Source organism: Ostrea edulis, chromosome 2, assembly GCF_947568905.1.
Source record: "Ostrea edulis chromosome 2, xbOstEdul1.1, whole genome shotgun sequence".
NCBI lineage: Eukaryota > Metazoa > Mollusca > Bivalvia > Ostreida > Ostreidae > Ostrea > Ostrea edulis.
Genome location: NC_079165.1, coordinates 54,402,393 through 54,430,182, shown reverse-complemented (window position 1 = coordinate 54,430,182; position 27,790 = coordinate 54,402,393). Strand labels below are relative to the sequence as shown.

At 33.3% G+C, this 27,790-nt stretch overlaps 1 protein-coding gene and 1 long non-coding RNA gene across 5 annotated transcripts in view; one reads left to right on the top strand and one right to left on the bottom strand.

Moving 5' to 3' along the window:
• The window catches only part of LOC125679294 (uncharacterized), a 280,879-nt gene that overhangs the window by 97,606 nt on the left and 155,483 nt on the right, over positions 1-27,790 (top strand). Inside the window, exons 27-34 of the mRNA XM_056154454.1 lie at positions 8,437-8,631; positions 19,204-19,421; positions 19,749-19,891; positions 24,843-24,946; positions 25,219-25,277; positions 25,452-25,564; positions 25,683-25,768; positions 26,869-26,989. Of these exons, the coding sequence (XP_056010429.1) occupies positions 8,437-8,631; positions 19,204-19,421; positions 19,749-19,891; positions 24,843-24,946; positions 25,219-25,277; positions 25,452-25,564; positions 25,683-25,768; positions 26,869-26,989 (1,039 nt within the window). The remainder of the gene's footprint in view (positions 1-8,436; positions 8,632-19,203; positions 19,422-19,748; positions 19,892-24,842; positions 24,947-25,218; positions 25,278-25,451; positions 25,565-25,682; positions 25,769-26,868; positions 26,990-27,790) is intronic.
• Positions 10,933-14,778, bottom strand: LOC125666811 (uncharacterized). 4 transcript variants are annotated; one of them, XR_008800055.1, is made up of 3 exons: positions 12,419-12,633; positions 11,517-12,220; positions 10,933-11,370 (listed from the first exon to the last, which is right to left on the bottom strand). It is a non-coding gene; the product is annotated as an uncharacterized LOC125666811 (long non-coding RNA). The 4 variants fall into 4 exon arrangements; XR_008800057.1 differs by lacking the exon at positions 10,933-11,370 and adding an exon at positions 14,764-14,778 and having other exon boundaries at positions 12,089-12,220; positions 12,419-13,025; XR_008800058.1 differs by lacking the exon at positions 10,933-11,370 and adding an exon at positions 12,894-13,025 and having other exon boundaries at positions 12,089-12,220; positions 12,419-12,552.

The following is a 27,790-nucleotide window of genomic DNA, read 5'->3' as shown; positions in this document are numbered from 1 at the left end:
AGCTAAAAGCTCAAGTGAGCTTTTCTGATCACCTGTATTCCGGCGTCCATCTGTCCGTCTGTAAACTTTTAACATTTTTTACTTCTTCTCAAAAACCAACAGGCCAATTTCAACCAAAGTTGGCACAAAGCATCCTTAGGTAAAGGGAATTCTAAATTGTCAAAATAAAGGGCCAGGCCACCTTCCAAGGGGAGATAATCAAGAAAAGGTAAAAATAGGGTAGGGTCATTAAAAAATCTTCTTCTCAAGAACCACTGGGCCAGAAAAGATGAAATTTATAGATAAGCTTTATTAGGTAGTGCAGATTCTAAATTGTTAAAATCATGGCCCCCGGGGGTTGGATGGGGCCACAATAGGGGATCAAAGTTTTACATACAAATATATAGGAAAAATATTTAAAAATCTTCTCAAGAACCACTGAGCCAGAAAAGCTGAGATTATATGAAAGCTTTCTGATATAGTGCAGATTCTGAATTGTTAAAATCTTGGCCCCCGGGGGTTGGATGGGGCCACAATAGGGGATCAAAGTTTTATATACAAATATATAGGAAAAATCTTTAAAAATCTTCTTCTCAAGAACCACTGAGCCAGAAAAGCTGAGATTTACATGAAAGCTTCCTGATATAATGCAGATTCAAGTCTGTTAAAATCATGGCCCCCGGGGTAGGATGGGGCCACAAGGGGGATCAAAGTTTTACATACAAATATATAGGAAAAATCTTCTTCTCAAGAACCACTGAGCCAGAAAAGCTGAGATTTATATGAAAGCTTTCTGATATAGTTCAGATACAGGTTTGTTAAAATCATGGTCCCTGGGGGGTTGGATGGGGCCACAATAGGGGATCAAAGTTTTACATACAAATATATAGGGAAAATCTTTAAAAATCTTCTTTTCAAGAACCACTGAGCCAGAAAAGCTGAGATTTACACGAAAGCTTCCTAACATAGTGCAGAGTTAAGTTTGTTCAAATCATGGCCCCCTGTGGTAGGATGGGGCTACAATAGGGGATAAAAGTTTTACATACAAATATATAGGGAAAATCTTTAAAAATCTTCTTCTCAAGAACCACTGAGCCAGAAAAACTTATATTTACGTGAAAGCTTTCTGACATAGTGCAGAGTTAAGTTTGTTCAAATCATGGCCCCTGGGGGTAGGATGGGGCCACAAGGGGGGGGGGGGTGTCAAAGTTTTACATACAAATATATAGGAAAAATCTTTTAAAATCTTCTTCTCAAGAACCATTGGGCCAAAGAAGTTCACATTTACATGAAAGCTTTCTGACACAGTGTAGATTCAAGTTTGCAAAAACCATGGCCTTCAGGGGTAGGTTGGGGCCATAATAGGGACTATGGTTTTACATGCAAATATATATGGAAAGTCTTCTGATATGGACCAAGGTGACTCAGGTGAGCGATGTGGCCCATGGGCCTCTTGTTTCTAAATTCTTATGAAAGTTGAAAATGTTGCAAATACAGTAAAACTCTGATATAGCGAATTTCTGTGGACCCTCTATAAAAATTTGCTATAAGCGTAATTCGCTATACGTTTATAGCGAATTTATAATTCAAATATAACAAATTCGTTATAAAACTGATTTGTTCTACATGTATGTCAGTTCTATAAGAAAGCAGCAATCGATGTACTTGCGTTTGTATTGTCTTTACTAGAAATGAAGCCTATATATTTTCGAGAAGAAATATTTTTATACAAGAAATATACACATTGATTTATATATGATAATTTATCTTGATGGATTATTAAGTCATGCAAGAACATATCGAGATAGAAATGTCAACAAAATTTTGCGGAATATATACATGTACAGTCTATTGCAATTGTCATTTACTTGTTGCTTTACACAAATAAAGGAGTGTACGATAAAATAAATGCAACCAAACTTCAAATTTAATTACCGAGAATAGTAAACAATACCAACAATATATTTCCTAAACATATGTGTAAGTATTGTTTTGCGTTAACAACCTTTTTTGAAAAAATACAAACAGAAATTTTGTAATAAGTGTGGATCCTTTATGTCAAAGGAAAACGATTGTTAAAAATCACAGAGTTAAAAATGAAAAAAATAAATTCGTTATAAAGGTGATTTTTACGTTCATTTTTAATTCAAGGGGAATAGGAATTTACTTCGTTATATCCGTAAATTCGCTATATCCGTGTTCGTTATAGACGCAGATTTTTGTATAGAATATATAAAGAATTTGCTGGGGAAATCAATTTCGCTTCGCTATAGCCGTAAATTCGCTATATCCGTGTTCGCTATATTCGAGTTTTACTGTAATTTTAAAGTTTTTGGTTGCATTATTTTCCAACATTCATAGGGTTAGTGGTGGTGCACATTTGATACAAAACTGGGATGTTTCAAGTTGCTCGCAATACCCTGTGTTTTATATTAAGGAAATCTAAAAGTGAAACTCATCTTTTGGGGCCCATAATGACAGTCTATTAAATTAAGTCATGGGTAGAACAGTAAGGCTCTGACAATTTAATTTGTTGTAAAACTTGTAAGTTGGCAAAATGAATAGATAAAATTTTATGTTAGTGTTTGCATAATCAAAATCAACTGTCTCCCTCCCTCTCTCTGTTTTTGCCAGTTTACGTACATTTCAGTTTTGGAACAACCCTGATACAGTAGTCCTCTAATTATGAATGGTCTGCATTGCTTTTACTTTACATTCTTTATTTAAAGGGAAGACATAACTACCCTATTCAAAGCTCTTTGAATCTAATTGCATAATAAAGGGGTTAATTTGATTAGTTTCATGAGAATCTAAATTCATTTTCAAACTTTATTTTGCATCAGATTCATGCATCTAACTGACTGTAAATTGAAAAATTGATATATTCAATGGAGTACATGGCTGTTTGCATTTGAAATATCAGAAATTTCTATTTACTTTTATTAAGTCTTATTGTTTTTGCTCTGTTCTTATTATTCTTCCGCTTCTTCTTCCGCTTCTTTCTCGCGCCTTAAACTGTCCCGACACCGTTCTCCGTAACCAGTTGATGGAAGTAATAGATTTTCAAGGATATGATAGGCCAATTTATCTAGATGTGCAGAAATGTTTTTGTTTTCAGATTGAAGGGGGGTTAGGGTACATTTGGGGGGGGGGATCAAATGGGGGTGGGGTTTAACATAGAACTCTTATATATGGGGAAAAAATTCATTCCAAATTTCAACAAATATAACTTTACAAATATGATAAATAAAGTCCTGGGGTCTTCAGAAATGAATAGAGAATGACAGGGCCTACAAATTAGTATCAAGGTCAAGTGACCCCATTGACCTTGACCTCTGCCCATAAACATAAAAACTGGTATAACTTTAAAACCAGGACTAATAGCAAAATGGAATCTTCAGAATGGCAAGAGAATGACAGGGCCTACAGATTAGTACCAAGGTCAAGTGACTCCAGTGACTTTGACCTTAGAACATAAAACTGGTATTACTTAAGAACCAGGTCTGATAGAGTCATGGAGTTTTCAGAAATGATGAAAGGATGAGATCTACAAATTGGTATCAAGGTCAAGTGACTCCAGTGACCTTGACCTCTGACCTTGAACATACAAACTCGTATAATTCATAACTGGAATTGATAGAGACATGGGACCTTCAGAAATGATAAGAAGATGATAATATCTACAAACTAGTATCAAGGTCAAGTGACTATAGTGACCTTGACCTCTGACCTTAGAACATAAAATTGGTATTACTTAAGGACCAGGTCTGATAGAGATATGGGATCTTCAGAAATGATTATGAGATCCACAAAACAGTATCAAGGGAGGAAAATAGTAGTAGTCAGAAAAAGCCACTTTTATACAGCCAGTACTTCGTTTGGGAGACTTTATAATCAGTAGATTATAATCATATCTTGTTATTGGTGTATTTAGAAAACATACATAACAAAGTCTTGACTCTTCATTACTCCCTTTACCATTTTAGTTGATGTAATCACAATTGTGTTGTTTTCCAGAAAGGAAAAAAAAATAAAAAATTCTTATGATTACTTGTAGGGTGGTCTAACTTCAACTGATTATGTGAATACCAAACGAATATATCAATTAATCCATGATAAAGTTAAATTGGTGTTTATAGATATCCTAATTATTTCTCTGTTAAATATGTTTAAATAAGGAAATACAATGTTTTTAGGAACATTGTGTCATAGAAGGGTAACTTTGACCGTGTATGTGGTAACTTTGACCACATAACTATGTTCTACCGTTTTATTGACTCGGTTTGTCAGGGGAAGAAGTAGAGAAGACAGCTATTTCTCGTCCTTGTATGAAAATTTAATTGTGGGTCCAGAAATAAAAATATAGTTAGAACTATTTAGAAATAGAATTTGATGCATTTTTTTATTTATCAGAGAGGGGGGAGGGTAGGGCTGTTACGGTTCTAATTGTCAGGTCGGTTCTAAATTTTTTACTTCGGGTTCCGTTATTTCGGTTTGGGTCTATATAACTATTTTAAAAATCTAATATATACAGTTAAAATCAAAAACTTTTATTGTATTTTGGCACAATAATTACTCGGGGACGTGGACTGAGGTTTAGACTCGACATCCATGGTACGAGAAACAACATTGACGATGTTGCTCCTGTGGCATATATTTTCAATGTGTCTGACATATCTTACATATACTGTCATTATTTACAGTTTTGTCCACAATGCCATCATTTAACAATTATTGATAAAAATACAGTCACCTTTGAGGATTTTGACGACATAATGATTCTATTTTGAAAACCAAACCCAAACCGAAATACGGAAAAATGGAACCGAACCCGACCCGAACAACACAACCCGCGGTTTTCGGTTATTTCGGGTACCCGTTGCAGCCTTAGGGGAGGGGCATAATTATTTCAGGAATTCACATCTTTGATTTTTTTTAATCCACGAAGTTCTATATTAAGTCAGATAATTCTGTTTCAAAGTATTTTTTCACACACAATTTAGTTGTGTTATTTTTTGCACTGCCATAGTTAAATAAATCACTACTTAATGGCGCATGGGTAACTTTGACTGATAACTTAAACTTTGAAATATTTCTGTTGTTAAATGGATATAATCATATATTTTTTATGTATATTTCACTAATTCCTGAATTCAGTTTCATGTTTTTCTTAACAATAACAGCAATGAATAATTAGATGAAATCTTTTAGATACCGTTTAAGGTGTGGTGTCACTAGATTTACATGAAAATTGTCATGTGCAATTTCCCAGGGCTTCTAATCTGTCAAGTTTCTCTATGGTAACCATCAAAGTAAAACAAGTGTCTGTAGTAACTCGAAAAGGAAATTCACAAAACATATGGGAAAATATTTGATTTCCAGAAAGTGTTATGATACAAACAATGAAATAATTAATTGTAAAACACCATCAGTTGAAATTACCAAGATGGTGGAAATTAGACCACCCTACCCTGTAGAGAAAGAGAGGAGTTCCCTGTTGTGTGTGGCTATATATGGTATAGGTCTTTTTGACATCTACAATTTTTGCATTGATTGTGATACATATCTATATTGATATTTATAATGTGCTTTGTAATAATTATGCTGATTCTGCACTGCAAAATACAGATGACATCACAATGTCCGACATCAACAATCAGTCCGAATAGCCATATTACATATCAGACCAGTGTGCAAGAATGGATACCAATCCAGAAATACGTATTCGCTCATAATAATCGATGTATCGAAGTTTTTACCATGGTAAATCGATGTACAGCGCTCCCTCGATATATTGCCCCCCCCCCCTTTCCCGTTATAATGCCACCCCTGCTTATTGCCTGAAAATCCTCAAAAAAAAAAAAAAATTCTCGCCATGTTAACATCCCTGTTATAATGCCAAATTGCCACCCACACATAATGCCATATGCCACTGATGTTCACAAACAAATGATCAAATTTTATAGGGTTCACCCTCAATAATAATGCCAATTACCCCACACCCATCGGTAATCACACCTGTACTTTAAGAGCAGTGTGGTTAAGTGTGACAGACTGGACAAGGTGGGGCTATAAGAAAAGTTTCAATTTTCATGTAAGAATATATGGAAATTTTTTTACATATATTTCAAGAATCTACAAGGGTATATACAATTTGACAAATTAATATTCAAGCATCCTCATGTATTTTAGATTAAAATTTGTAAATGCCATGACCTCTAAGGTCGGGGCAGGGCCACAAGATGGGTTCAAAGTTTTATGTATGGATATATAGGAAATTAAAGAAATCACCTTCCTCTTGTAATGTGATTTCATGTTTGATAACACCATGGCCCCAGGGCAGGCTTCAGTTATTACATAGGAATATATAAATATGGGCAAATTATTTGAAAATCTTCAGAAGAAGAATCACAAGGGTGCATTATGTCAAACTGATATTCAAGCATCCTCATTCAGTGTAGGTTCAAGTTTGTGGATGATTGTGTGTGTGTGAGAGAGAGAGAGAGAGTTGTGATAAAAAAGAAGTCATGAAGATAAAGCCTGATGAAAAAAAGTCCACACCTTGACTTACGGGGCTGGGGGAGACACAATTTGGGTTTAAAGTTTTACTTAGAGTAATATATATTGGAAAATTCTTTCAAATTTTTTTCTTGAGAATCACAATAGTACAGTACAATATATCAAATTGATAGGCAAGCATACTTATATGATATAGATTAAATCTGTTAACTCCATGACCCCTGGAGTCGATGTGAGGGCTATATTTGTTTTACATGGGAAATTCACTTGATCAGGTGAGCAGCATGGCTTTTTTGTAAGTGAATTTTATTCAATTTAGGTTGGCTTTCACGGTATATACATTTAACAATAAATATAAACTCCAATAGATACTTTAACTGATTATAAACATGAATAGATAAAATTTATAAATATAACTAAGTAACAAAATGCTTAAAATAATAATTGACATATGCACATGATCAGAGGCAAACAGTGAAAATATGATGTGATACACCTGCTAAACAACACATTCCCACGATACAATATAAAATAAGTACAAGTAACTTTGACACACATTCCCACGATACAATATAAAATAAGTACAAGTAACTTTGACACACATTCCCACGATACAATATAAAATAAGTACGAGTAACTTTGACACACATTCCCACGATACAATATAAAATAAGTACGAGTAACTTTGACACACATTCCCACGATACAATATAAAATAAGTACAAGTAACTTTGACACACATTCCCACGATACAATATAAAATAAGTACGAGTAACTTTGACACACATTCCCACGATACAATATAAAATAAGTACGGAAAATTGATAGATATGGAACAGTCAAAACTACATAGAGTAGAAAAGGGACACCCCCACCCACCTCCCACCCCCAAAAATTTGACACAAATAAAGCAGACACAATGAAGACGTACAGCACTGATAAAATGCATCCTGGGAATAATGGGGAATGAAGCGAAATGCAGAAAACTTTGACACGAACAAAATGAAACAGACATAGAGAAGGTACACAGTAGGTCGGACATGAGGCAGCAAATCTTTGGAAGTTGCAAGCACTGCAGTAGCATCTTTGCTCTCCGCACCAGGTAGATGTGCTTGCTACAAACTGGTTATATGATGTAATGTTTCGTGTTTTTCATTTAGTGGAGTCCACGCCTTTGCTGCCTCATATCTGTTGTGTTTTTAAATCGGTATTATAGTTCTCTCACTAATACCTTTTCTTATTCTAAATTCTAAATTTTATATTCTTATTATGAATGAGATACTTAGTTGTTTTTTTTTTTAGAAATGTGTAAGGCTTGATCATGCTAATAAAAATATTTCATAGTTATTAATTCATTAGAAAGATATTTTGTTCCTTTCCTCTCTTAATAGCAGGTGATGGTCTGTTTTTGTAATGATCATTCATACAACTTGGAAATGAGATAAAATGGGATGGTTATTCAACAGAATAATTGGAATAAACCCAGGATGAATTTGGACCCACATTAATAGCATTGCTTCTGGAATAGGTTTCCCAGTAGATTTTGACAGAGGTGACACTGTGAAAAAAGAAAAATTTTACTGAAGAAAAAGTTGTAAAATATATAAGCTTTGAAAAGTTTTATATGTTCAAAATGATTACCAACAAGCTCAACTCACCAAGCAAACTTTGCTTAATTTGAATTGCATGAATATTATCCTAATATTTAATGTTTGCAGAAAAATAACATTCAAAGAGAAAAAATCTGGAGAAAATAACACCCAGCAAAACAAACATTATACATGTGAAACATGCTATATAGAAGCAGAACTACAGACACAAACTGTTACATGCATTGGTTTGTATTAGATTTGTGCTGGGTGCCAGTACAAATGATACAAAATGAAAGCAATACATTATATTTTGACTAAATTTGAAAATTTAACATCTTTTCTGCAGATAAAAAAGTGCTCTCTGTGGAGTCCAAATGTTACATACCTGATAAGAAAACAGATCTTCTGAATGAGCTAACAGAGAGTTATGTTGGGGATTACACATTCCGTGTGATGTCTTTGTACACTGACTTCATTGATCGGATCATCCAGTGGCAGGGACTACTTCCTCTCATCACTCAGAGTTACCCCCTGGGTCAAGGTATGTGATGCAAAAAAATCTTGTCTGTACTTTCGTTAAAATAAAATACCAAATTTTGTTGTTAGCATAAATAAGACGATGAAATAGAATGATAAATGATAAATGAAGTAGTTTTTATCTGTTTTATGATAAATGAAACTGTACAACAGCAGTGAAAGAGGTTTTTGATGTAAAGGAAATATATTTTCTGTTTTAGATATGAGATATAAGATGGATTTCTGGGTACATTAAAATGAGACTTTTATTTTAGTGTGATACACAGGTTTAAAGAACTTGTGAAATTTGCTGCTTATGCTGTATACAGGGAAATATTTGCCCGTTTTATGTTTGTCCCCTTCATCTTCGTCAGTGGGCAAATTTAAGAATGGGCAAAACCATTTTCTGTGTTATAACCGTCTGCAAGTGTAGAAGGGTGAAAATAGTATGGGGCAGAAATAACCCTGTGTACAGTATAACCGTATCAACAGCTTTAATGATAAAAGTAAGGACAATAGCAATTTGGCCCAAAATATTTTGAGTCTTCATTTGATACTGAAAGGATTCGACCCGGCATTGGCTGTTTATGGCCTAGCGAATGTGGAAAAAATAAACACTGATTTGTAATAAATCTGAGTGTTTATTTCTTCTGTATAGGACAGATACCGTTCAACGATGGGGGGCTTAAACATGACCGGATGCTGGTAATAGTACACTAAGTGCTAAAATCAACAAAAGACTATATATTTCCGGGAAAATCGCCGATTTAGTCAACCTTGAGCTCAAATTTATTTAATATCGGGTTATCGACGGCAAAATATTAAATTAGAATATGAAAATTCAAACATTTGAAAATAGTTTTGAGTGAAAAAAAAATGCCGTCAGGAACCCGCTATATCGAAATTAAATTAATTAAGAATTAGCGGTAAGCGCTAAAACTGTCGTCTGGTCATCGGCGTCGTCGCGTCTATAGAAACAGCGATGCATTTCACAGCAACTGATTAACACGGTGCAATCCGCAATCCACTTTCAAGGTAAGTTCATTGATAGATTATACTAAATAATGAGACTATTCAAAATGTCTTACATTTACACTGTCAGGTGAAGGAGATGTTTATAGTTCATTTAATATTCTGGGTTAAGTTGATAAATATTTTTCCCACATCTATGTATTAGCCTTACATTTGTTAGTAGAAGTAATATACAGAGCCTATCATATCGCTAAGAATAAATATAATTTTTCTAATTTAGAATGATTACATCATTAAATGCACTGCGTTCCTATTGAATTTATTATCTTAAAATATAGGCCTATATATACGATCTCCCTAACCAAATTCAGCGACATTATGCAGCATGTCGAACGTAATACATTCCGAGAATGTTGTTGTACATTACTGTCACTTTAATACTACACTACTCTGAGTTACAAACTTCCAAAATATGTCATGCTCAATTTTTTTTTAATTTCTTTATAACTTCCGCCGCGGATCCTAATCTATGACGCAATTTGTTAATATACTTCACATGAATTTATCGTTACGAGTTAGTAAAATGTAAAATCAAATTTTATATATCCGCATGTATAACACATTGACTAAAATCAACTTTTGGTGTATAAAAAGGTTTATAATAATATCTTGTACATTAAAAAAAAAAATTACATGACAACTATGTAAAATATTCTTTATTGAAAGACTATGTAATCACCATAAAGGGCGATAAATCTGTATGAATCACACGGACAGATCCCCCTGCTGAAAAAAATGTATTTAACAAAATAATTGTGCAATATGATACTGTATAATTATATAGTGTGTTGTAACATGTAAAACAAAAAATCTGCAGTTTTGTCTTCTTGTTTTTTTTTTCTTTGGTAACTATAATTATAATTTCAAAGAAAATTACAAAAATGCAAATAATTAATGCATGCATTTGAGTACCTGAAAGGAAATATGGACAGAATATTAATCAATAATTTTCAAGAACAAATTAAATATATGAAACATCTCTTTCCTGAGTAGGTGGATATATTTTTAAATCTAATTGATGGAAAAGGGTAGTTTGAACAATTAATTCAATTAACATTAATCATTAAGGCCTTTAGTTAGTTTAAAGCAAAGCCCTGGTGGGAGTTCAGTGGGCAAAGCCTTCCAAAGCTCTAGGATTTTGAGGGTTTTTAACTTTTTTACTTTTATAGGTCATACTTGCTATAAGAAAAAGGGGGGGGGGGGGTGGGGTGGGGGTGGAAACCCCCCCCCCCTCCTGTAAAGTAACATAGAGAAAAAATATGTAAAATGAAACAGATTTTATTTGACATTTCAGATGGCTGGTAAGAAATCTTACAACTGTTGTAATTGTCCACGCGTGGTACGACAGAAAGACAGATACAGCATTGCAAGAAAATACAGAGTCGTTATCTCCAAACTATCTGGGAGAACACCAGGTGACGATGACTTCCTATGCAACAGATGTAGGTGCATGTGTGCACGTCACATAAAACGCAAAGGTCATAGCATGGCGAGCACGACAGATTGTCAAGGTGAATCCGCACCATCAACATCATCTACAACTTTAACACCTCAGTTCAGTCCACCATCAGTAACTCTTCCTTTTCCTTGCACATCAAGAGGACATGCTGCATGTTGCATCTGCAAAAGGCCAGGACCAAAGCTAGTTGTGGTTCCAGTGGGATTTCGTCATTGAATCTTTATCACCAAAGAAGTCATAATTCCTGCTGGAGCTCGTTGCTGCCCAAAACACCTGCAGAGAGACATTGAAAGTTTGAACCCAACAGCGAGAACAACAAAGTTCAATAAAACTTCAATAACTGAGCTGATCAAGTTCTTAAGAACTGAGATTATACGAAGTGAGAAAGCAAGGCTAGATTTTGACAGTGAAAATCTTACAGACACTGAATATGTAGATCTCCTGGGGATATCAAAAGCTTCTTTCAATGACATGATGCTGTTTATCGAGGGGAAAATCAAAATAACTCCTGCTAGAACTACCAGAACCAGCCTTGCAATCTTTTTGCTAAAATTGAGAGGAGGGGAGTCAAACAAGATTTTGTCCACATTGTTTAATATTTCCAAATCCAGTATACAAAGAAGTGTGCGAGCTGTCCGCAATATATTGATGACTGGAGGTTTTGTCACAGAAAACCTTGGATTTGGTCACATAACGCGAGAGGAGATAATCAATAAGCATACGCGACCCCTTGCCCAGACACTTTTTGGTGATGACACAACTCAGCAAGCCATACTTATATTGGATGGGACGTACATCTACATCAACAAAAGTGGTAATTTTAGATTTCAACGTCAATCCTACAGTCTCCACAAAGGCAGGCCACTTGTGAAACCTATGGTCATTGTGTCATCGACAGGCTACTTTGTTTCTGTATTAGGCCCTTATATTGCAAAAAACAATGATGCCTCCATACTCAACCACATTTTGAAAAGAAATATCGATGACATACAGGGATGGGTTTGCGAGGATGATGTATTTGTGGTGGACCGTGGTTTCAGAGACTCCTTGGATTACTTGGAGGAACTAGGTATCAAGGCACAGATGCCATCCTTTATGGCTCATGGAGACAGGCAGATGTCAACTGAAAGTGCAAATATTAGTCGATTAGTGACAAAGGTAAGTCTTATTTTTCATGTGAATTTTAGGTTTATTTTGCAATGCAAAGAACTTAGTTACAGAAAAATATATCTTCATAATATATTTATGTAAACATATTTTAAAATCACAGATAAGATGGGTGGTTGAGTCAGCGAATGGTAGGATAAAGCAATGGCGTTACCTTGGGAAAATCCTGCCAACGAGCCAGGTTCCGTACATTGGAGATTTTGTTAGGATTGTTTGTGCCATCAGTAACAGGTATATTATAATCAATTCCAATAACTTGCAAATAAACATGCATCTCACAATGAAATCCTGTAAAGAGATGAAATTAAAATGAAATCATAATACCATTACCTAAGTAATTAGATACACTAAGTATATTGATACTTAAAAAACCCAGAATGTTTATATTCAGGTTATGCTTGATTTATCATTATAGGTACTTGAAAAGTATTTCTAATGGTAATGCTGAAGATGACCAGATCCTTGGTACAAAAATGATTTACTTATCAAAGCAAATCAACACCCTTCGGCAGCATGTTGAAGAAAACAAATTGGAAAGACGATCAGCTTGTTGGGAGGAAATGGATGATATCACTGACTTTCCAAACCTGGATGAAGAGCAACTGAGGTCTCTGACATGTGGCACGTACCAGCTGAAATTATCCCCAAGCTATGCCCAGGAACATATTGAAGGAGATTGTGCCATTCATGTCCACAAGGAGGAGCCAGGTCTAGTACGAATCAGAATGCAGAGTCGTCATGTGTCATCCAGGTCCTACCTTCTGTGGATAAAGTATGCAGAGGGTGCAATAATTGCATGGTATTGTAAGTGTAAGGCTGGTGCTCGTGTTGTTGGCATGTGTGCACACATTGCAGCCATTCTATGGTATGTGGGGTATGCACGGCACCAACCAGCGGGGCGAATAGGTGTGCGTGATTGGGGGGAGTTTCTGGAAGATGCCACTTTGGTTGATGAGTCTGAGAGTTCCAGTGAAGGCAGTGAAATAGAAGAGTAAAACAGTTGTACCAGAGAAGAAGATATTGATTGCTGAGAGAGAGAGAGAGAGAGAGAGAGAGAGAGAGAGAGAGAGAGAGAAGATATTGATTGCAGAGAGAGAGAGAGAGATTTTGTATCATCTTATAAGTTGTTTTTATTTCAAACATCATTATTTCCTATATATTCAACTTATATTTATTTGGAAGATTCCTTCATCTCACTTTGTGATCATAAGATGATACAATCAATTATTTTTATATTAACATGAGTAATTAAAACAATTTTCATACTCTTATCCAGATCTACTTTGTCAGTTTATCATAATTGTTAAGCAAGCATTGCAATACATTTTACATTTATCAGATGTGATATTTGGCAATTTCAGTTGCTCACATTGGGGTACATTTTATATTTCAAAGAATGCAGTCTGATTTAAGTGAAAGATTGGGAACCTTTACTTTGATGTATTTGCCAAATAATATTAACTGATTTCATATGAAAGACGAGATGACTATTGTCATAATTATTGAAAACATTTTTGCAATGCTTGATAACAGTATATATTATATATATATTGAATTTAATTCTCCATGGAGAATTGCACAACTTGATATCTATATTTTAGGGGATGTTAAAAAATAATCCATTATTTCTTAGTTTGCAAACTATGAAATAATGGATTATTTTTTAACATGTCCTAAAATATAGATATCAAGTTGTGCAAGTTTGTAACAAGATCACTTGACCAATGCCTTTAGTCATCTACATCTACAATAGATGCTGAAATATGATATCATTATTAGGTGAAGTACATGTAACAGGAAAGGATAAAATATTCATGATGATTGGCGGGTGAAATTATAACTACTGCCCATTTATCATCGTCGGATACCCAAGTTATTCATGCCCAATGTGCATGTCTATTCCCAACACTAGTTTACATTACTTAAGTACAGTCTGCATGACCATCACCAGGACCGACAGTTGAACTTGCCCCAACTGTAACATAGTATCTGGAATATGGAATCTTTTTGATAGACTTATCATAATACACAAGACAACAGTCCTAGCTTTACCAATAAAGGTTCCTGTGTACTTGGCACATTTATAGTTCATCCATGGCAGCAATGCTATGCAACATATACAGTGTACATATATCATATGTACATTAAACCACAGTGGACATATCTTCTGGATTGTGGGAAACAATATAAAAATAAGTGTGTATTTCAAACGATGTATTGATTACCAATCTTTATCAGAGCGACTGCAAATGTGATTTCAAAGAGGATTCATATTTTATAACCCCCCCCCCCCCCCCCCTCAATCATGCAGTAACTTGTTGCAAATAAGTAGGGGATGTTATGTAGGAGTAACGATTACAAATTTTACCCAATATATGACACATGCCAAACTTTAAAAAAAAAATCCGAAATATATAGGGCATGATTGATCTGATAGTGAAAATCGCGCAAACTTTCGTATTTCACTAGGCCTAATTGTTATTGAATAAATTCACTTACATCATGATCATTAGTTGCTTCTGCATACTGGTTGTTCCACCAAAGTCTCGATAACCTCTTCACTGCTAATCTACTATTCATTTGCAATGTAATGAATGCTACGCGATCAGATGCCGTATCAGCTGCGTTCACATGCATCTGTTATAGAAATGCGAAAAAATTCGAGCTAACAGGAAGCGTCATAACACGGTATCCTTTTAATTCGTTGCCCTACTTTTCGGGCAATTTTAAAGCGAAACATTAGCATTTACATCATATATTTAAAATGCATAATTGTTGAATGAGATGTTAAATATTAGTTCACGCTAGGATGAAATAATAAAAAGTTCCATGAAGTATTATGCAAATGACAGTCAAAATACTAATACTGTGACATACTTCAATACACTGTCGGTAATATCGATCTACCTATACACGGTGTTGAATAAGTGTACATATGTATCAAACTCTGTGGGAATATTAATAGAAAATGTTATCAGAGAGAATATTCAATTCTTTTATACATAATGTGCTGTTTGTAAATTTTGTATATGTGAGGTGCTGTATATATTACATATATATACTGATATAATGAAAGAGATCAGCACTTACACAACTTTGACGTTACATTGAAGACAGCTAGTGACAAAAAATGCCCTAATTTTGAAGACATGGTATTTAAATACTATGAAATATATAAAGAAAAGAAAAACGATTACAAATAGCACAAATCCTTGGTAATATTTCATATCAAAATCAATCATTTTTAAGACTAGGCCATAGTTGGTGGTTTGTGGGTCAAATCCTTTGCCTTTACTCTATGAGATATGTAATAAGTAATAGTCTTAGAGTACTGGGAGTTGTTCAATTCAAGAATGACTTCATAAGGAAATCAAAGTTTGCATTTTCTTCAAAATCAAGAAAAATTTTAAGCTGTTCCTATAAGATTTTGATCAAAACAAATCTAAGAATTAAAGAAGTACATTGTGTTGTTTGCATGTGGCTAGTTAAAAAATGTTCAAAAACTGTTGATAAATGGCTCTTTTTGTATCATATTAAGAAAACTCTATTGGTTGGTTTGAACATATTTTATTGTAACTGAATTTGCAAAGGGATTGAGCACAAGTTCTTAAAACCGAGAATGCTCTCTCCCATATGTATATAACAATCTATTTTGGTATGCATGGTAAAACAGTCATTGTAAATGTAAATATAATCTAGTGCATGTTGTTCGCTTAAAGAAAAACAAAGTAATAATATATACTAATTAATCAAAACTACTGCTATGTTGATTAATGCTTGTATGATAGTAAATGAATCTTCGTTTTCACTATTACTAAGGAAATTGTCGCCCCATGAGTATGGACTATATGCAAGTTGCTTATTCCAAATACATGTATGCCATTAAAAGGAATATTTCTGGCTTCTCAAATACCAAGGACATGTAAATAAATAATGATTTCATCTTCATGTTTTCCACAAGTACATAAAGAAAACTATTGTAATGACACATTTTGTGATGTCATAATTAGATAAATGCACATGGGTATGGCTATAGGAACATGTGTTTTCTTGGAATCTTCTGTTTAATGACACACTTAAACCGTGAGGAAAAATGTAGCTAAAATAAGACATTAATGCTCCCAAGCTCTCTCTAGATAAATCATCAAGGGTCAATCTCACAAAAATAGGGTCTTGCTAAAAAATTCCCAATCTACAGTATTTTAAGATGTGCCACACAAAATCATCCCACAAATCTTGGTATGACTTTGAAAGAACATCCATGGAAAGGGATATTTGTCATAGCATAGGTTATGATGCATGTGTATTGTAATGGCAAATTGTACCATAGTTTGGCGTGCTTTCTTTTGTTAAAAGTGTGGGTTATCTGTACATAACCCACACTTTTCTTCAAACCCCGCCCACATTCTCGAAAGAAAAAAACAACAACATCACTGTCCATTGTATGACGTTCCTCCAGATCAAAATTGCACATATCAAACACGGATAACTGACTCGGACTAAGTTCTCCAAATACATTGTAGATATTCGCACTGAATCTCACTTAAACCTTGATACAAGATAATATCGTCAGTGGTCTCGTCCCAAAGACTTTCTATTTCCACATTCTCCTCAAGTCGAGAAACACGTGTACGTAGAAATACGGGTAGCATTTATAAAGAGTTTTATAAAAGACCCAGTCATGTGATAAGAATGCGTTTGAGAGATAAACTTGTTTAGCGGACAGAGTGAATCAGACTTGTGTTTCTTTTATGGTTTCGCGTCTTACAATTCTTAATTTTTTCTCTCTTATGTTTCACCATTTTTTTTAAATCTATTGTATATACATGTAAAAATATGTATTAGAATGAAGGATATCAAATAGGATTTTCAAAAGAGTAACCACCATCATCAGTTGAATATATTGCTAAATTTTTAAACAGAAAAATGCATGAATATGGGTTCTAAGAATTTTATTTGAATTTTTAAATTTCAATTCTTAAAGCCAATGCCGGTACTAAAAGTCGGAGAATGCGTAAATGTTAAATAAAAATATCAAAACCAACAGTCCAAACATTTATATGCACTTTAAAAACGGCTTTTTAAAAACAATTAATGAACATACATTTTTCGGTGATAGAAAGTCAAATGACATTATGATAGAAATATATGGTGTACAAAGTGTAATTTAAATACATAACAATTGACATCTTATTGTAAACAGGTGACCGCGCTTCCGAAAGCTATGATAAAATATAACGAATAATAGTAAACTATGGTACAAGTCACTTACCCCATATAATATTGATTATGTGCAGATACCCGATGGGCGTGGTCATAATGACACTCGGGAACTATGCTCCCTCGTGTCATTATGGCCACACCCATCGGGTATCTGCACATAACCAACAATATCATATGGGGTAACTACTACATGTAGGACAATATCTACAGTATAGCCATTGCATTTTTAGGTCATCTGAGTTTCTCAGGTGACCTATTGTGGATGGTATTTCTCCATCATACATAAACGTTTGAACATAATTAGCTTCTCAATTGAAAATACATGGCCATTTTTTTTTTTTATCAAATTTGATATGGAACATCTTTTAAAAAGCTATATATGCTGTATTCTTTGGATATCACCGTAGGAATAAAAAGCATGTATTTTATATCAAGTTAAAGTTATACACTTTGTGCAAACTATGCAATTTAACTCAATCAGATTAAGAAGTAATCAAGCTAATTTCATTTTAATTATGTATTCTTCAAGTTGGATAGGAACACCCCATTTCAAAATATTTATGATCATGTGATGTTGCACACAGAATTTTGAAAGTAAACAACCACAAGGCAATGTTAAAGTGTGCATGACCTGCAGGCTGTTGACGGGACACATTTAGCAATACAGACAAATGGAAAACAGGGTAGAGAGAATCACTTTGAGCAAAAGAAGAGGAGTTGAATTTTATGTTAAACATAAATTCACCGTTCAGTACAACTGTATACCGCAACTCCCATAATGTTTCTAATAAATAAATATTTTTCTCGTGCGCTTGTTCACAACCTCAATAAACATTATGACTAGAAAATCATTTTCTCCTTACATTGAGTAGACCAGTACTCCTTTAATACCAGTATATGATTTGTCGAAATTGTCAAATCGTATTATTTTTCTTAGTTTATCATACTCACAAAACGTTGGACTAGTTTTTGACATCAAACAAAATACATGTACTATTGAATACGACACACATACCTTTAAGGTAAGGGGAATTAAAATTGTGAATTTTATGGTCACTGTACCCTTAGGACCTGAGTGTAGGGACCAAAATCTTTGTGGCTTGTTTAGTAAAAATACATTCTTTACATGCCATATACCTGTATTATTATACATTGAATGGAGATTTTACTATATACCTATGTTACTATACATTGAGTGGAGATTTTGCTATATACCTATGTTACTATACATTGAGTGGATATTTTGCTATATACCTGTATTACTATACATTGAATGGAGATTTTGCTATATACCTGTATTACTATACATTGAGTGGAGATTTTGCTATATATTACTATACATTGAGTGGAGATTTTGCTATATACCTATATTATTATACATTGAGTGGAGATTTTGCTATGTATTACTATACATTGAGTGGAGATTTTGCTATATACCTGTATTACTATACACTTAGTGGAGATTTTGCTATATACCTATGTTACTGTACATTGAGTGGAGATTTTGCTATATACCTATATTATTATACATTGAGTGGAGATTTTGCTATATATTACTATACATTGTGTGGAGATTTTGCTGTATACCTGTATTACTATACACTGAATGGGCCTCTTGGTAAAATTTTTGTGGTTGAAATGAATGGGATATCTATTTATATCAGTTTTAGAGGTCACAACACAGTAACTATTACTATTCCAATGTCATTGTTGTAGTGAATGTTTCCTTTGGTTGCATACACAACTGGACACCATTTCCAAATGTCCGACAAGTGCAGTCGGTTTGCACTCTCTGCAATCGTTGTTGTGAGAAGGGAGATAACTGTGCATGGAATGGTATCATGGGAAGTTACTTGAGAGAATGCGGTTGTAAGACAAATCAAACAGGATGTGTCGATTGTGGAATCTGTTTTAACTGTGCCAAGGATATGTGGGTAAGGAATCGTGTATGCTGATAGTCAATGTTGATCTTTTAAAAAGATATGATTACGAAATTGATCTGTTGCACTAGCTAGCATGAAGAATTATGTTTATTCTAAAACTATATTCCCTTAAAACTGCTTGTATTTGTAAATTTTAATGTCTAAGAAATTGATTAGGGGAAGGAAGGACTGCCTTAAAGGAATGGTTTATTTCAGTAACTGAGATTCTCTGATCATAGAAATAAATCATCACAAAGTACTCAGTTCTCTTGAGAAGTGAATGAAAAATGCAGATGAAGTGCATATTAATATTTGTATTTTTCATGAACTATATTCCAGAATTTACGCAGTGAATTGAGGCCATTGCCTGTTTTGTTTAACAAAGTCAAAGATGTTCCTCCGATAAACTTGAACCCAATGACATATGATGAGTTTGAAATCACAGTACATTCAGGACTTTGCCCACCAATATGTCTGAAAAAGTAAGTAAGAATAGATTGCATACCGGCATGGTAACACAACTATATGGCTTTCCTATTGTTTGTAGAGGTCCTGGGTTTAGTCCCCAACAGCAGGCAGATTCTGTCTTTGTTACACCACTACTTTGCTAACTAACAAAGACGGTACCTTCAAGTCAGTCAACACATTTTAAAAAGAATTATAAATAGACAAAAGTTTTCAATATAACAAATCTTTTATGTATTATTACAAATTACTTGTTATAACAATCATATTAATAGCAAAGTTTAGTTTTTGCTATATACTGTATTATTATACATTGAGTGGAGATTTTGCTATGTATTACTATACATTGAGTGGAGATTTTACTATATACCTATGTTACTATACATTGAGTGGAGATTTTACTATATATTACTATACATTGAGTGGATATTTTGCTATATACCTATGTTACTATACATTAAGTGGATATTTTGCTATATACCTGTATTACTATACATTGAGTGGAGATTTTGCTATATACCTATGTTACTATACATTGAGTGGAGATTTTGCTATACACTTGTATTACTATACATTGAGTGGAGATTTTGCTATGTACCTATGTTACTATACATTGAGTGGAGATTTTGCTATGTATTACTATACATTGAGTGGAGATTTTGCTATATACTTGTATTACTATACATTGAGTGGAGATTTTTCTCTGTATTACTATGCATTGAGTGGAGATTTTGCTATGTACCTATATTATTACTATACTTTGAGTGGAGATTTTGCTATGTATTACTATACATTGAGTGGAGATTTTGCTATGTAATATTATACATTGAGTGGAGATTTTGCTATATATTACTATACATTGAGTGGAGATTTTGCTATATACCTGTATTATTATACATTGAGTGGAGATTTTGTTATTTAATATTATACATTGAGTGGAGATTTTGCTATATATTACTATACATTGAGTGGAGATTTTGCTATATACCTGTATTATTATACATTGAGTGGAGATTTTGTTATGTAATATACATTGAGTGGAGATTTTGCTATATATTACTATACATTGAGTGGAGATTTTGCTATATTGAGTGGAGATTTTGCTATATATTACTATACATTGAGTGGAGATTTTGCTATATACCTGTATTATTATACATTGAGTGGAGATTTTGTTATGTATTACTATACATTGAGTGGAGATTTTGCTATATACCTATGTTACTATACATTGAGTGGAGATTTTGCTATATACCTGTATTACTATACATTGAGTGGAGATTTTGCTATGCATTACTATACATTGAGTGGAGATTTTGCTATATACCTACGTTACTCTACATTGAGTGGATATTTTGCTATATACCTGTATTATTATACATTGAGTGGAGATTTTGCGATGTATTACTATACATTGAGTGGAGATTTTGCTATATACCTGTATTACTATACAATGAATAGAGATTTTGCTATATACCTATATTACTATACATTGAGTGGATATTTTGCTATATACCTATGTTACTATACATTGAGTGGAGATTTTGCTATATACCTGTATTACTATACAATGAATAGAGATTTTGCTATATACCTATATTACTATACATTGAGTGGATATTTTGCTATATACCTATGTTACTATACATTGAGTGGAGATTTTGCTATATACCTGTATTACTATACATTGAGTGGAGATTTTGCTATATACCTATGTTACTATACATTGAGTGGATATTTTGCTATATACTTGTATTACTATACATTGAGTGGAGATTTTGCTATATACCTATGTTACTATACATTGAGTGGAGATTTTGCTATATACCTGTATTACTATACATTGAGTGGAGATTTTGCTATATATTACTATACATTGAGTGGAGATTTTGCTATATACCTACGTTACTATACATTGAGTGGAAATTTTGCTATATACCTGTATTATTATACATTGAGTGGAGATTTTGCTATGTATTACTATACATTGAGTGGAGATTTTGCTATATACCTATGTTACTATACATTGAGTGGAGATTTTGCTATGTATTACTATACATTGAGTGGAGATTTTGCTATGTACCTATATTATTACTATACATTGAGTGGAGATTTTGCTATGTATTACTATACATTGAGTGGAGATTTTGCTATGTATTATTATACATTGAGTGGAGATTTTGCTATGTATTACTATACATTGAGTGGAGATTTTGCTATATACCTATATTATTACTATACATTGAGTGGAGATTTTGCTATGTATTATTATACATTGAGTGGAGATTTTGCTATGTATTACTATACATTGAGTGGAGATTTTGCTATATACCTATATTATTACTATACATTGAGTGGAGATTTTGCGATGTATTACTATACATTGAGTGGAGATTTTGCTATGTATTACTATACATTGAGTGGAGATTTTGCTATGTATTACTATACATTGAGTGGAGATTTTGCTATATACCTGTATTATTACTATACATTGAGTGGATATTTTGCTATGTATTATTATACATTGAGTGGAGATTTTGCTATGTATTACTATACATTGAGTGGAGATTTTGCTATATACCTATATTATTACTATACATTGAGTGGAGATTTTGCTATGTATTACTATACATTGAGTGGAGATTTTGCTATGTATTACTATACATGGAGTGGAGATTTTGCTATGTATTACTATACATTGAGTGGAGATTTTGCTATATACCTGTATTATTACTATACATTGAGTGGAGATTTTGCTATATACCTATGTTACTATACATTGAGTGGAGATTTTGCTATATACCTGTATTACTATACATGGAGTGGAGATTTTGCTATATACCTATGTTACTATACATTGAGTGGATATTTTGTTATATACTTGTATTACTATACATTGAGTGGAGATTTTGCTATATACCTATGTTACTATACATTGAGTGGAGATTTTGCTATATACCTGTATTACTATACATTGAGTGGAGATTTTGCTATATATTACTATACATTGAGTGGAGATTTTGCTATATATTACTATACATTGAGTGGAGATTTTGCTATATACCTATATTATTATACATTGAGTGGAGATTTTGCTATGTATTACTATACATGGAGTGGAGATTTTGCTATATACCTATGTTACTATACATTGAGTGGAGATTTTGCTATGTATTACTATACATTGAGTGGAGATTTTGCTATGTACCTATATTATTACTATACATTGAGTGGAGATTTTGCTATGTATTACTATACATTGAGTGGAGATTTTGCTATGTACCTATATTATTACTATACATTGAGTGGAGATTTTGCTATGTATTACTATACATTGAGTGGAGATTTTGCTATGTATTACTATACATTGAGTGGAGATTTTGCTATATATTACTATACATTGAGTGGAGATTTTGCTATGTATTACTATACATGGAGTGGAGATTTTGCTATGTATTACTATACATTGAGTGGAGATTTTGTTATATACCTATATTATTACTATACATTGAGTGGATATTTTGCTATATACCTATGTTACTATACATTGAGTGGAGATTTTGCTATATACCTGTATTACTATACATTGAGTGGAGATTTTGCTATATACCTATGTTACTATACATTGAGTGGAGATTTTGCTATATACCTATGTTACTATACATTGAGTGGAGATTTTGCTATGTATTACTATACATTGAGTGGAGATTTTGCTATGTATTACTATACATTGAGTGGAGATTTTGCTATATACCTATATTATTACTATACATTGAGTGGAGATTTTGCTATGTATTACTATACATTGAGTGGAGATTTTGCTATGTATTACTATACATTGAGTGGAGATTTTGCTATATATTACTATACATTGAGTGGAGATTTTGCTATATACCTATGTTACTATACATTGAGTGGAGATTTTGCTATATACCTGTATTACTATACATTGAGTGGAGATTTTGCTATATACCTGTATTGTTATACATTGAGTGGAGATTTTGCTATATACCTATGTTACTATACATTGAGTGGATATATTGCTATATACTTGTATTACTATACATTGAGTGGAGATTTTTCTATGTATTACTATGCATTGAGTGGAGATTTTGCTATGTACCTATATTATTACTATACATTGAGTGGAGATTTTGCTATGTATTACTATACATTGAGTGGAGATTTTGCTATGTATTACTATACATTGAGTGGAGATTTTGCTATATACCTGTATTATTATATATTGAGTGGAGATTTTGCTATTTACCTGTATTACTAAGGTGTCATTGGTATAATATATGGACATTCCATCTATTTGAAATTCATGACTTTCACAATCTGTATCTGCCCGAGGAACTACAAGGGTTCAGATAAAAGTTATTTACCTCCAATAGATGGGATGTCCATTCTATGCCCAGGTAATCCCCTTGCTGAAATTTCAGTATTATTAAGCACAGACTAATCCCCATACGATATGAACCACTGAGATAGCTGATATGGAGATTCTTGTCAGTCCATTGTAAGAATTCATGCAATAGATTGATTGATTGATTGTGGTTTTATGCCGTTTTGGCAATATTTTGGCCATTTTACGGCGGTTAATTAATTGAAACATGTTTTGTTGTGAGTGTTTGAGTTTCCCAGATGGCCCCCAGTGACCTTACTCTTGTTCGAAAATCGGGGAAAACGGTCATTTGCGTGCCTAGGGGGTTGTGATCCTTGAACCTATAACGTCCCATCCAACGGACATAAAAAGTTAAAAATACATATTAAACAGGTGAAAATACATCATTTCATATATATGCAGAGCTGTATTATAAAAGTATTCAAATTTTTCTGTGTCATGCAATAAAAAGTGTGAAGTAAGAATAAAAGATAATAGGTAAGAATCGAATTTCAAATGCTGGTCAACATGATTTGCCATACATCTTTAGTTTCGAGTTAATCAAATGTTTTCTTTGACAGTGTTCAAGAGGGAACAGTGATCTTAGCTGCCCCAGGAATGCCCAGTTCCATAAAAGAGGCAGAGCCACAGAATCTGAAAACATACATAGAGGATATTATCAAAGGTATGCATATCCTGAACAAGGTTAAATTCATCAACTAAACATAAAAGACTTAAAGATAAAAAACAGATTACCACCACATCATGAGAATGTGATTTCAAATTTATTTGGTTGACTGGTTTTAACCTTAGACGGTCGTCATAAATGCCAACATTGCACATGTATACGTAGTAAACCAAGTGTTGCGCATAATCACGTCAAGAAAATCCTATTACAAAGCTGACGACTCTTTATGTTCAGGATGGTAATTGAATCTCGATTTTCTTTCGTTATAGAAGCTGACACTCCAGTAAGAGCAAAAGACAAAATTAAAATAAGACTAAGTGACCCACTGGTAAGTTAAATACGACTGTTAAGCATATGTACAGGAAGAAAAATAGGCAAGTTTTGGGTTGTCTGGGTCTATAAGTATCAATATCGTGTTTTAGTCTGGACTTTATTTTATTTACTTTATTTTGAAGACTTGCAACTTCGATGCTTGCATAATTTCATATTAATTGTCTTTCAGGGTTCTGTGAGACTCAGAAAAGGAGATACAGTGCAGAAGACCGTCCAGAGATTCACGTACTATGCAATTCAGTGCAGAGAAGTCACAGTGTTTCAGGAAGCTGGAATTTTGTGGTAATTTGAAAACAGATTTTGCTCAAACATTATTCATTCTTGTGAATAGTGATGGGAAATGAAAATAAGACAATTTGTGTGTGTAACAATTAGATTACATTCTTTTTCATTCTAACAGCTACAATTCCTTCTCATCAAACATGCCGGTTGGACAGTTCATTGGGCCAAAACCATTCTCCAATACTTTCAAAAGTTTCTCATTCAGTAAGTTGCTTGAAAAGTGGTGATGTTTACGTAGATCCTGAAATTTTTCTCAGATTGCAAGCTAAGTTGTAAGGATTTGCCTCAAGAATTATCTCTGGAATGAATGAACATGGAGCATTATATATATATATATATATATATATATATATATAAGCACTGAAAAGGCCACGACACTGTTGGTTATTTAAAACTCAAATTTTCGACGCAACCCGCGTCTTTATCAAGAGACATAAATTACATAAACAAATAACACACAAAAACGACAAGTATGGATAAACTACATTGGTGAGAAGAGTGATACACTATTGTACTGAGTGATAAAAATGGTGGTGGTTACGTTGTAAAGCGTGTTTACTGACTAACTGATAGTCAGTAAACACGCTTTACAACGTAACCTCCACCATTTTTATCACTCAGTTCAATAGTGTATCACTCTTCTCACCAATGTAGTTTATCGATACTTGTCGTTTTTGTGTGTTATTTGTTTATGTAATTTATGTCTCTTGATAAAGACGCGGGTTGCGTCGAAAATTTGAGTTTTAAATAACCAACAGTGTCGTGGCCTTTTCAGTGCTTTTATAAATTTCTTTACTGGCCTTGTATCTTCTCAGATCCGACACTTTAAGAAAGTAGGGTGTTGTTGGGTTTTTGTGCTTTTATATATATATATATATATATATATATATATATATATATTGGAACTGCATATTTTCCTGTTTTTTATTATTTAATTATTTTGACTGTGTGATATCAACTCTTTCTATTTGGATTATTCTATATATATATATATATATATATATATATATATTGTTTATTTTTTAAAAATCAGTGTCCAGTATAAGATATTAAAAGAAATAGAATAAACAGTACATAAAGTTAACATTGTGTACTGTTTATTCTATTTCTTTTAATATATATCTATAATCTGATTGCACTATTGCAATAATATTTTTTAAAATTCTACTTTTGCAATATTTAACCACATTCTAAAACATAAACTCGTGGTCAAATTGATATTTACTGAAATGCGATTACAACCGTATTCTGGCCAACGCAGATTTAATAACAATTATTGATGTAAGTATTGTTTTCTTTATCAGGAATTATGGATGAGGGAATGGATAAGGCCATTACGATAGGTATAGCTCCAGCCACGTATGAGGCTAACAGACAACCAGGATGGAATAGACATTCCTTTGCTTATCATGCAGATGATGGAGGGTAAGTGTATGTCTGTCTTATTTTCTTGACCCAGAGATGGAAGATCAGGAGGTATTTTATAGAGATGGAAGATCAGGGGGTATTTTATAGAGATGGAAGATCAGGAGATATTTTATAAAAAGATGGAAAATCTGGGGATATTTTATAAAGATGGAAGATCAGGGGGTATTTTATAGAGATGGAAGATCAGGAGATATTTTATAGAGATGGAAGATCAGGGGGTATTTTATAGAGATGGAAGATCAGGAGATATTTTATAGAGATGGAAGATCAGGAGATATTTTATAAAAAGATGGAAAATCTGGGGATATTTTATAAAGATGGAAGATCAGGGGGTATTTTATAGAGATGGAAGATCAGGAGATATTTTATAGAGATGGAAGATCAGGGGGTATTTTATAGAGATGGAAGATCAGGAGATATTTTATAGAGATGGAAGATCAGGGGGTATTTTATAGAGATGGAAGATCAGGAGATATTTTATAGAGATGGAAGATCAGGGGGTATTTTATAGAGATGGAAGATCAGGAGATATTTTATAGAGATGGAAGATCGGGGGGTATTTTGTTAAGCTTCCAAGATTGAAAATGGGAGAGGGGATATTGTCTTTGATCTGTCTTATCAAAATGATTTAGGTTCCCATGGGCCTCTTGTTTATATGAAGGGCCATATCCTATTGTAAAGTAGGGGGTGTTCCAAAATAGTTAAGATATACCAGAAAAGCTGAAATGTGTATGAAATTATCCTTAACCAAAGCTGGTTCACAATAGGGGTTGAAATTGATTATGTTATATATAGTGT